We start from the raw sequence: 13,178 nt of genomic DNA on the forward strand, positions 1-13,178 counted from the left end.
ACGATAGCCTATCTGTCCTGAAATGTTACTATGATTTTAATCGGAGTTTATACTTTATGCAGAAAGTAATGGAAAACTAAGAATTGTTGTAGCCAATGGACAATTGCAGCATCTCTTAAATTTTCCAAATTATAGTCATTACTTCTTAAGATTGATTTCCTGATTACGAAAATATAATTTTTAACTCTGACAAATAAATATTTATTTAATTATTAATATTTTAATTTGAGCGAAAACGCCCTCACTCGAAAACGACCGCTGATTGGTGTGACGTCATTAGAGCCTTACTCCTCACGACCTTCCCGTTGTTATTATGTATTTTCTTTCTTGCGGTTTTAACTAGCTCTTCTTTAACTTATTTTTTCCAAATTTTCCCTCGTGTATTTAAATGCCTATTTAGCAGCAAATATTTTGAAATCTATTGCATATATAGAATCAAAATGGAAGAGGGGTTTCAAAAAGCTCAAACGGACAATTTGCCGCAAGTTACTGAAGAGATGATTATGGATTTTTTTCGAACGAACCAAGATTTCATTTCGCCTGAAATCAAAGGCATAAAGGCTCAAAGGTATAAATTTGTTTATTTATAAACTGTAGCTGTAAATAAGGGCGTCGGCAAGGAGGTGCACTTACACTACCCTGGATTTTCTTTAAGCAATTAAAAATAAATAGAAAAGCAATTTAGTTATAAAATTTTATGTAAAAAATTGATTAATCAAACAAGAATTGCAATCATACAGAATAGTTTTAATCTTTTTTTTTGTGGGGATGGTAGTTTGTTAAAGGGTTGCACCCCCCTATATTTTATTCTACCGGCGCCCCTGGCTGTAAATAATTTTGTGTGTGAAAATGGAACGGCGATTTGTTATAACACATATAGGTACACGTTAAAATATAGCAAGGATTTAAGTATACTAAAAACATCTTTCCACTTTCATAAAAGTATAAAACTAAACGCTATTCTTACACACTAAATTATTATTACTCACAAAAACAAATAATTATACTTACTCACAAAATTATTATTATAAACGTTATACTTACTCTTTTATTAAAATTATTTTATTAAAAATTAATTTTAATAAAATGTATTATTTTATTAAAAATTAATTTGAATTAAAGTTATTATTTTATTAAAGACCAATTATAAACAACTTTGTAATAATTACAATCAATTTTATTAAAATTAATTTAGTTAAAAATTAATTGAAGTCAATTTTATTAAAAATAATTTATAAACGATTTTATAAAAATAAATAAGCTATTATTTTTATTAAAAATTATTGTTTTATCAAAAATTAATATTTAATAAAATAAAATTAAAGAAAATTAGATTCTAATTTATAAAAAAAATTAAAGAAATAGTCAGAGGCAAGCTAGTTATAGAATATTTTTACCCTTTCTACTGTCAAACATAAATACACATCTTCAATTTTAGTATATTTTACTTTAACTACACCTGCTAATGTTTTTTTTATCGAATTTTTCTATTAAATTTAAAAATAAGTTTTGCTTCATAGTCTCAATTGGTTGTTTAGTCTAATAAGATTCTGTTTTTCAGTTTTTAAATCATTTTTTTCACATATATATATATATATATATATATATATATATATATATATATATATATATATATATATTAACTTCAGATCAGCAAGACAAACATATGGGGATAATGCTATAGGCTATGTGCAAGTTAAGCGAGAAAGTGATATCTGCATTGTTAAAGGGAAAATGACTCCTGAGCATAAAATAAAAACCAAAGCATATGCAATAACTTTGACATGTGATGAATCTTCTGGGGTCATAAACTCATTAGTGTGCGATAACTGTGCGGCCAGCGCAGGAGGATGCAAGCACATGATAGCATTTCTTTTCTGGGTTCACCGAAAATGTTCGCTACCATCTCCAACAGAAATAGAATGCTATTGGAAAAAATCTAAACTTTCATCAGTTGGTTCATCCCAAAAATTTATTCATGCTTCTAGTTTAGGTAAAAAAGATATCAAAGATCTTCCCCCAAAGTGTCCTTCTATTTTAGAAGCAATACACTTCGATTTTAAAATATATTTTTAAAAAAACAAACGACGTTCAACTAGGCACGTAAACAAGCGTTAAATCACCAAGGAGAAAAAGTGTAAACAAACGCGAGTCAGGCTCGAATGGCGTCACTCTTTTAAAAGTCACGTGACTTCCTTTTTAAACTGAAAACGAAAGTACACGATTTTTAATTGCTCTTAATTAAAAAAGTAGCATTTTTTGGGAGGTAAAAAGATGTTTTTCAGGACTTTTCCATCATTCTGAATTCATTAAGAACATAAAAAAAATTGACTGCAATTGTCCATTATTTTTCTGTCTTTAAAACATGGAAAAAATGGCCTGCATTCGTTTTACAATCATCTATTCAAACATTAGTCGTCTCTTACTTTAATGCATAAAATTTTTTTTAAAAAAACTTATGCTCTAGTATTCCAATATCCAGATATGTAAATATTTTAATTAATTCTAACAATGATTTTAAGTTATCACGTTCTATTGATTAATTAGCAATAGAAGTCTTCATAGAAGTCAGTTACTAGACTCTCAAAATTACAATCTATATCCTGGTGTACATTTGCAGTCATATTGTAATTTTCAGTTCAGTTACGATTTAGCGAAGCTGACTGCCTTCAGAAACTGGAAAAATTGTGAAATGATTTTAAATACAAAAAAATGGGTAGAAAATTATTCAAAATATTATAAAGAGAAATATATATTTACTTACCTAACATAAGGTTTCACTAAAAGGTTAAATAAACTCATTTTAGCAGGTTGATTATTTTTAGTAGACAAATTTCTCCATCGAACATATGTTATGAGGAAGCCACTGAAATGTATTTTAGTAAAATTAAAAGACAATTATTTAATTATTGAAACATTCTTGTGAACATGTTTACTGACACGTATAACACTCTTTAAACCTTTTGTTTAATTAATTTATACGAGAAATTTAAATTAAACTAAAATTCTACAACTGTTTTGAAGATTGTTTTACAATCCTTTAAAGGTTGGTAAATATTGAAAATGAAACCACAACTGTTACAAAAATTATCACAATGAGACTACACTAACGAAATTTCACTGCATAAGCAGTGAAATTTCGTTAATTAGGGATAATTTAAATTAGACACCTCCGTTAATTTTTTTAAATTGCTTGATCTCTGAGATAATTAAAATTAATAATTAGAATTGATAATATATTTGTGGTAAAAGGTTTAAAAAATATTAAAAAAATACATTTAAATGTCTTGTGAAACAAGAAAATAAAGACAACTTAAATAATTTTACCATAAAACATTTTATATTTTATTATAAATATTTAGTTAAAAATAAATACTAAAGAAATTTTTATAGAGAAGCGCAAAATATAAAGTGGATTTCAAAACTTAATTAGCAATAATGAATTTGGTACATCATTGAATTCTTTTCCATAACTAATCATATAATCGTCGTAATTTGCATTCGTTTCATAAAATTTCTGGAAATTTTAAATATAAATAAAACAACTTTAAAATGCACAACTTACGCTATAAAGAAATAATTTTCAATGCCATTCGATCCATTTGCAATAACAGAAAAGGAGAAATTTTCCATATATTCTAAATAATTTATGATACTGCCTGGAATGAAAATATTAAAATTAACAAATAAAACAACAAATAACAAATGAAACAATAAATAGATAAAAGTATGTGTATGTTACACAAATTTTGTTGATCTCTTTATTCTAAAATGTCGCAAAACAATGTTATCTACTATGCTACAAAAATTAAGCACACTATTTTTAAAATGTAATATTCTTCACTCTTCAAATAAAAGAAGTAATAAACATGTGCCTAAAACTGAATGAAATGTCTTAATTTTCGTTATATTTTGTAATTCGTTTCTCTTATTTCATTTGGAAGGAAAAGATAAATTTTTTTAGAGTTGCACCTTTTTTTGAAGCATAAATGCTGTTACTTTTTCAGTGTTTAAATGTATCTCAATGACATTAATAATGGAGGAACCTGTACAACAAATGTATACAATGAATCTATTTTAAAATGATTGAAGAAAATATTAAGGCAAAATAATTATATGTCGTTTTAAATTGTCTAATCCTATGGCATTTCTATTTTTTCTCTCTAAAATTTGAAATAAAATCAAGTAAAGTTCAGCTTTTCTTATTCTTAAATGGATAGGGTCGATACTTTATAACGCTTCAGTGCGTTAAACTTTCCTATTGTAAAAAGAAGAAAAGTGGCATAAAAATTCAAATCGGTTAACACCTTCTGTTCACGTAACATACTGTGAAAATTAAATGAAAAATTAAAAATAAACCATCTTATATTTGTAATTTTTTTCTGTCAGCTAAAATTCAAAATAAAAATGTTTTAGTTATTTTATGCTTTAAGTAACTAAACATTTTAAGTTCTGATCAATGAAAAAATATTTTTTATTCATTCAAAACCCTAGAATTTATGAATATTTTACAACTGTTACTTTTCGTTGCTTTTAAATCAATTTTTTAGTAATAATATATAGTAATTAACAAAACAAAGATGACTTGAAAAATATTGAGTTTTTTTTTAATTTGAACTATATAGTACAGTTACGTGTCATTCCCCTCTCTCATCTTAAGAATCTACTGACTGAATTTCTTTTCCTTTAAGTACAGACCTGTACGCAGCTTCGGAAACACGAGAAAGCTCATTACGAAAAAGGAAATTTTGATACATTTCCTACAGCTTGTAATCAGTTTTTTTTTACCTCACACTCCTACTTGAAATAATTTTACTTTGTAACCACAGTCATAGAAATTGATCAAGGCAACTGATGAAAAGGAAATTCTTTTTTTCTTTCGATAGTCAGACATTTCAAACTAGAAGATGCTTAACTTATGATTCGCTTACATGTCGTGCACACTTTTTTGCTGTGTGTTTCTGGAGCGATACGGTGTCTATGCGATACGGTGCAATTTTATTGTGAAAAATGGTTTGTTTAGTGATCATTCTAAAAAAAAATCAATAAAGGTCTTATGAGTCACAATCTAGAAGTTGGATTGTCAATTCCAGACACTAGTTTTATTGACCAATATTCGGTGAGCCACGAATTTTCCTTCAAAATCATCTACCATCACATGACTGCGAGGAGTGATACAATTCGACATTTTTTGCAAACAACAGAAATCTAAGTTCCTCTAAAGTAACATTTACTATATTAAAACAAATCAGATGTTTGTATGACAAAGAATGAAATCCTTTGTAGTTTGGCTGCCGAATTTTAAAGCTTAATGTGACTTACAGTTCTCATACTCAGAAGAGGAAGACTCATAAAGCGTGATAAATTGTGATGCAGCCATAAAAAGATCTTAAATTTTTCTACCAAGCCTACTCTTGAAAGTTTGGTAAAGTGTACCGTTTTTATGACTGCATCAGAAATAAATAAAATTGTTTGGACTTCAAAATCATATCACTGCATCCACAATAAGCCTACATTATATATAAAATGTTAGGCAGAAGCAATTTTAAAATAAATCTGACTGTATTGAAACTTAATCGCAAATCATTAATATTAGACACTTTTATGAAACCACAAAAAATTAAAAATCCTAAAATCAAATATTAAAAATTAGAAACAAAATACTAAAATTCAAACACACAAAAAAATTAAAAATTTTAAAACGTTATATCGCACGCTCGTTAAGCATACTTAATTTTTAATCAGATGTAAAATAGTTGAAATTCGTTACTAAGTCATGAAAACTCGTATCTTACATTTAGATTAAATTTATAATAATAAAAGTATAATGTGAAGCATAAAATAATCAATAATGAAACCCATACTTACTATATTTAAAGAAGAACAAATGATTGTACATTAAATAAGTGTGTGCTAGAATATTCATTACAACAGTTAGGAGAAATATTCCACGAAGCATAGGCATCGGATGTCTGTCATTATCTATTTTTACCAGCTTCTTAGTGTTGTGAACTGCTGACAGTGAATAGAACAGTCTTTTCAAGGAGACTAAAAATTAAAATGGTAAAAGGTAAAAAATAAAATAGTCAAATAAAATTAAAATGCAATAATTAAATATTATTTATAACTAAGTGTGTTAAAATAATCGTTAGAGCATTGTCGTTAAGAGAATTGGTATTTTACCCATTTTAGTATTTACTAGCTCTCAAATAGATGAAAATGTTGTGAATAAATTTCATGATGCACATTTTTATTTTCTTTTGGCCATTTAAAAGGACATATTTCTTTTTTTTCCAAATATCTTGACCCTTTCAAACTTGTTTTTCTTTAAAAATTCCTCTCTATGTGAGAAAATTTAACAGAAGCGTTATCTGATATTATCTGATTGAGAACTTCATTTGCTTCAAAACTGTACAAATACGAAAAATACAGTCCACATGCAGACTGCTTTTCTATATTTGTATATTTTTGAAACGAATGAAATTTTCAATAGGAAAATACTATTTAATATTTTTAATTGTTTCCAAGTTTAAAATATGAATTTTAGTAAAAATTGCTATTATTGTTATTTTTTTGTGAAAAAAATTAATGAGTTGAGTTATCTGGATAGTGTTACTATCGTAATACATTTTTTATTATACTCCAAAAATTTTTTTTTTAAATTACCTTATTGTGCTGTAATGACATTTCTAGTAGAAAAAAATAACAAAAAAAGACGTAATTTTGGTTAATAAAACCAAATTAAACGGGATTTATACCATATCCAAATTATATAATTTGGTAATTATTCCAAAAAATATGATACTGGTTTAACAAAAATTCCGGTTTTCAAAAGAATGGTTTTTCTGCCATGCATCATAATAGAATTACCGAATTTTAACACATTTACGAAATTTTATCACAATTATGTGAATCCATATTTTATTCTTAAATCTACTAATTTCATTGCCAAAGTGCTTCAGCAAAAATTACTGAACTTTCTGGTGTTCCCATAGAGGCCGAATCTGGTAAATTTTACCCTTTTCTGGTAGTTTTGAGCATATTTTCTTTCTCAGTTTGAGAAGGAGAGATTTTTCTTAAATATACTGATATGATATTGTAATGAATGTAACATGAAATACAGCAATAACGTTGAAAAAGAGAAAACGTGCAATTGCATTTGGTTTAAATGTAATAGAATTAAAATATTACCGTAATGATAAGAATTTTTAACTAGGCAGTAAATTTTAACTAAAGTATGCCTGATAAAAAAAAAACGTAAAAATTGCTTAAAATAGCATATTTTTTAAATTTTGACATATTTTTCTATATTTTACAATGATTTTAGTACAGTTTATAAAGTGTCAAAAGCTGTGAGTGAATACGCTAAATACGTTTTTAAAAGCTTTTAAATAATTTGTATAGATTAATTTTCGAATTAATGATAAACATTTCCATTTGAAATGTATGAAATTAAGAAATTTTGCAATTTTTGTACAGAAAATAAAATGCAAAAAGAGTCTAATATAGCTGGAATTTGTTTTACTTTTTAACAAAAACAATCAATAGGTAATAGCATGGTTCTACTGTTTTGAATAATGATTTTGCAATAATGTTTTTCCTATTTATGATTTTACTTCAACTGCTCTTTATCTTGAAATTCAAATACAATGAAGCCATTTTCTGTTATTAGAAATTATAAAATTTAATGCATGTGTTCTAATTAAAAATCAAATTGTCAGATTGTTATGAATAATTTATATGAATAAAGCTTAAAATGTATTGAGTTTCATCGATTAATTGACTTTATTTTATGTAATTAGTTCGTTCATTATACAGTTTTTTCTAACAAAGGTAGTAATAACTAAGAGCTTAAATTTTATGCAAAAAGCGCTTTCTTAATTAAATTGCTTCATGGCACAAATTTTGTTTTATATTTTTGAGGAAAATTTAAATTGAACGCATCTGCTCTTTAAACTGTCAATCCTTTCTAATGCACATGATCCTGGATCTGTAATGAAATTAAAACTAAAGGAATTTTAAAGAAATATTCAATTCATTTTAATGTATTAAATGAGTCAAAAACTCAAAATGTCTAAGATGTTTTAATTTGTTGCGAAAACAACACTTAAATGTACGCTGCAAAAATATCAAAATCAAATTACAGTAAAAAGTACCGTCACCCAGTTAGCCAGTTTTTTTTCGCCGTAAAATTTATCTTCTATCTTACAATTTCACGGTATTAAAATTTTGATATATCATAATATTTGCAGCAATATTTAATTTAAAATTACTCAGTTACTGTATTTAAACAAATATTATTCTGCAAGTTACGGTATAAAATTTTACGTTTACGGATGCTGTTCTGAAGATGCCAAAAACATTTAACTGTAATTTTTTCTGTAATATTTTTACAACATACTCGTTCTCAATTCAAAATCACATTTTACATCTTTCCTATTTAATTTTAATATTATATGCTTAGATATTAGAAAATTTTTATATTATATTTAATTATTATATCAAGTATTAGATATTTATTTATTATCTTATTATATTACATAATAAGATATTTCTTTTGTCAAATTAGCGTGTTTTCAATTGTTCACACAATGCATGTCTGCCCGTAAAGTACGATATTTCGTTGTTAATTTCTTCCATGCATTTTTAAAGTAATAAGCTTCAAAAAAGACAAAACTAAAGCAAGATATTTTTGTGCTCTGTGGGAGATTGAAATTTTGATCACTTATAATTGCTATTTTATTTAATATGTTATCGGCTTTTTTGATAAAAAGAAATAATTCTATTTAATTAATAAAATTTTTTTGACTACATATAAATAAATAATGTTCTCATACGATAAATTCTAGAATTCTAATAAATTAAAATATTTCATAGAATAGTTGTTATGATTAAAAAGCCAACATTCACCTTAGAATTTTGATGTTGGGTAAGCTGGAAATTTCATGAACCAAATTTCTCCTGCTGTATTTAGGAGTACCAAACCAATGATAATAAATCAAAATCTTTCATAAAATAGTTGTTATGTTTACAAAAACAATATTTACCTTGAAATTTCGATGTTGGATCAAATGGAAATTTCATGAAATAAATTTCGCCTGCTGTGCTTAGGAGTACCAAGCCAATGATGAATACTAAAACAGGTCTGAAGGTAAACATAAAATGAATTATTTTATAATCATGCGACTGATTTAAATATTTAATATTTGAATATTATTCAGATTACGGTTTAATAACATGAAAAATAAACTCATGATCAGAATATTAAGGCTTGTTAAAGGAATATTCCCATGAATCTGAAAACAATAGCAAATTTCAAGAATTTGTGCTTATTAAAAAATAATGCAACATTTTCATGATTTTTGTTATAAATTAACATATGTTTAAAGAGTGTTTTACAAGTTTTCAGTAAAAATAAGTTGCATTTTTGATATATTTTTCTTTGTAATTTTCAAAAGTAAGTATCGTGTAAACATATAATACGTACTGATTGCTACGACTAACAATTTATGAGGAAATTAGAATGAAAATTCTAGAATAGATCATATCTTTAGCTATCTTGCTGTGATACCAGTTATATAGGGCAAAATGAGAAATGACGGAAAATCTGACATTTTTGGAAATGCATCATCTGCCTGAAAACAAAATACAATCTACGAATCATATACGTTATAAATTAATTTAGTTGATGATTTTTTGTGCTTTATAACCAAAATTTCTATAAAATATATCAATTGTAATAATTTTAAATTTAAAGAAATTATATCTTAAAAATGCAATTTTATGTGAAATAAGTTGATAAAATATGAAGTTAAATAAAATAGAGAATAAATATTTTTTTCTCTTTTAAATGGAAACAACATTAATATTAAATAATTTTATGCCGTTTTTATTCAGCAGTTTCGTATTATTTCGTACTCATGACAGATTCGTATTTATTCCAATTTCTGTCGAATCTTAATATTTTAAAAGAAAATTCTCTCATCAGAATAAAAGTTTTCGTCAATGCTTGGGTATAAAAAACCTAATTTTTGCTACTCCGTTTTGTTTATTTAATTGCTTGATTCTGACCCAATAATTAGATAAATGAAGCAATAAAAAAATAATAATAAATAAAGGGAATAAAAATAAAACAATTTTAAATTAATGCATTTATGACCTCAAGTAAATAACATAAATTTAAAGGGGAATACTAAATTCGTTACAGTAATTGGTCGAAAATAAATCGCAAGTTTCACAACGGTGTCAAAATATCTCAAATATGCATTTTCCTACTTTTTGTTCAGCTGACAATTATCCTTGAAACTGTCCACTTACTTATATTTGTTGTAACAGTGTACAAAAGAATTGAAAGTCGGCTTTATTCAAAAGTAATTTATTTTCATTTCGTCATTTGTTTTCAGTAAATCCTATTAAAAATAAAATCATTGACGCCAGATGAAGAATGCAAACATAGACTTAAAATAAAATCATCTCAGTGAAAAAAATAATTTAAAATGATTATTAAAGCTTATTAAATTGTCGTAAAAACTTATCACAATTTCATGTCATTTATTTTTTTAATTATTTGAATCAAAACTATGGCTTATTTAAACGTAATTAACTTTCATATTTTCATTTTCTTAAATAAAAAGAAATCTACCATATCTAATAATTGATAAACGTAAACTAATTTCACTTTACTTAAATTGTAGTTAATTCTATTTTTTCATTATAAAAAATCTTTTTTATTCATATTGTTCCGGAATGACCAAACTTAATATTACTTTTAAATTTCTTTATTAATTTATTTATTTCTTTTCTTCATCAATAATGTAGAAATGTATGCTTATTAGGGTTACCAAATGATATTTATATTAGAAATCATGAAAATGATAGCTTGCAAATTCTAACAAATTACTATGACATACAGAAATGAAATGAATAAAACTGTTGAAGTGAAGAAAGAAAAATAAGGTCCGGAGTTGCTAGGTGTTTATTTGAGTCATGAAAATAATACCAAAATTTAATGAATAACTACTATGCATGCAGAAATAAAAAGAATAAAACTGTTTAATTTCTGAAAGAAAAATAAGGATTGGGGTTGATAGGTGATTATTAGAATTATGAAAATGATACTAAAATATAATAAATAACTGCGGGGCAGGAATGAAAAGAACAGAAAGAACGGAATAGGTGATTATCAGAATTATGAATTGATACCAATAACTACAACGGCAGGGTGGGAATAAAAAGAATAAAAAGAGCAGCAAATACGATTGTAGCTGCCAGATGATTGATCGAATCACCACCAAGTTCAACCATGTAAGAAAACAGTTTTTATTTTTAATCCTTCCTTTTTTACTAGTGATTTAAAAGATTCCAATAAGATTTTTATTTTTGAATGAATTAAATACCAGTTTATGACCCTTAATCTGCAAACCTTTGAGACTTCATCTTCGAGAATGATTTAAAAAATATCCATTAATTTTCAAATATCGTGTATTTATCGGCTAATTAGCGTTGAAGGCAATTTTTTTTAACAAAATTGTTTCCAACAATAACCAAATTATATTGATGAATTATTAGGTAAATTGCATCGTAATTACTATTTTAATACTGAGATGCATTTTTAACATTAAAACTTTTGTTGGTTAGTTCATGAATTCGTTCATTTATGAATTGTAAATTCAGATAAGTTGGAATTTCGGAAATAAGTAAAAATTGTAATAGCACAATTTTTTGTGATTTCCAATGGAACAAATTGATATTTTAATTACCAAATTGAAATTTATATGCAAAATTCTGCTTGCATTATTTATAATTTTATCTTTGAAAATATATTTTAATATTCGAGTTTAAAATATATTGCAGACTATTTATTGAATTAAAAAATGGTTTTAAATAAAGTGCACTTACATTATAATACTTTGTTCCGTTTCAAGTTCTAATTTCCTTTTTTCTTGACAATGAAGAACACTCAAAGGAAATCCTATTTGTCTCGAAACTGCAAATCGAAATTATGGAATTATTTTTGCTCTGCAATATACAAAATTATAGAAAAAAGAAAGAGTCATAATTTTAACTTATTTATTTTTGATGCATTATTTCATTTTTAATAAACCTTTACAAGAATACCCATTATTAATTAAAATTATAATAGTTAAATGTTAAACTATCACAAGTTTTTTTTAATTTTATTATTTCATTACAATAATATCAAATTTTAAAATAGGTCTTCGAAATTGAGTGGATTTGAAGACTGATTGAATAATTACTATTGTGATTGTGACACTAATACCATATAAATCTTTCAGTCAGTTCTATTTTTAATATTTTTAGATATTTAACACATAGTAAGATGCTGTTGCTATCTAGAAAATATATAAAAAAATCATGATGTGTGGGAGGTAATTATTGCACAGACTTACTGTGTCTTGGTAATTTTAATTGCATATTTCAATTCACATGTAATATCTGTTAATTAACATTCACAGAAAGCAAACATTATGGTTGCTCAAATTGATTTGTTTTTAAATGTATTATAATTTTAAAAAAACTGGTTGCATTCATAAAACTTTAGTGATTTCAACAACAATGTAGATGAAGCAATACACCAGTGTTCAAATCCCGAAAACTCATTTTAATGTATATTAAGAAATTATTTATCTTTTTTGACAAAATAATATTTGCTTTTATTAAAATTTATGGACGATTTAACTGTTGTATCATGCGCTTAGATTTGAAAATATATTACGTTGGCATGTAAAGAAAGGCAGTCAAAATCTAATTTTAAGACTCATAATTGTTCCCTGACTGTATTATGATTTTTACAAGCGAACTTAATGTGCAATGTAAAAATTCTGGGAAAAATTACGAAAAAAAGTACTGGCACCCTGATTGCTAGTTTTGTAATGATTGCTGATTGCTTTTTTGTTTTAACTGTAATTTTTACAGAAATGTTTAATAAATCACTGTAATTGAATAAATATTACTGTAAAAGTTAGTCTAAAATTTCATGGCAAAAATGGATTTTGCGGATGTTGTACTCAGGGTGCCAGTACATTTTACTGTAATTTTATCGGGTAATTTTCACAGTGTTGTTGATAAGATACATGGTATTTAAAATTTAAAAATATGCAAAATAGTAATTATAAATATATTACTACTTTTTAAGTCCCTTTGTTAACTTTCAAAGC

At 25.6% G+C, this 13,178-nt stretch overlaps 1 protein-coding gene across 1 annotated transcript in view; it reads right to left on the reverse strand.

Annotated features, from left to right (window-relative positions):
- The window catches only part of LOC107437202 (nose resistant to fluoxetine protein 6), a 68,519-nt gene that overhangs the window by 15,175 nt on the left and 40,166 nt on the right, over positions 1–13,178 (reverse strand). The window contains exons 4-8 of the mRNA XM_016049124.4: positions 11,899–11,986; positions 9,048–9,145; positions 5,869–6,048; positions 3,566–3,659; positions 2,765–2,866 (exon numbers count right to left, since the gene is read on the reverse strand). Coding sequence (XP_015904610.2) covers positions 2,765–2,866; positions 3,566–3,659; positions 5,869–6,048; positions 9,048–9,145; positions 11,899–11,986 — 562 coding nt within the window. The remainder of the gene's footprint in view (positions 1–2,764; positions 2,867–3,565; positions 3,660–5,868; positions 6,049–9,047; positions 9,146–11,898; positions 11,987–13,178) is intronic.

This window comes from Parasteatoda tepidariorum, chromosome 1 (genome assembly GCF_982258835.1).
Source record: "Parasteatoda tepidariorum strain Cologne lab strain chromosome 1, Ptep-v5.0, whole genome shotgun sequence".
Lineage (NCBI taxonomy): Eukaryota > Metazoa > Arthropoda > Arachnida > Araneae > Theridiidae > Parasteatoda > Parasteatoda tepidariorum.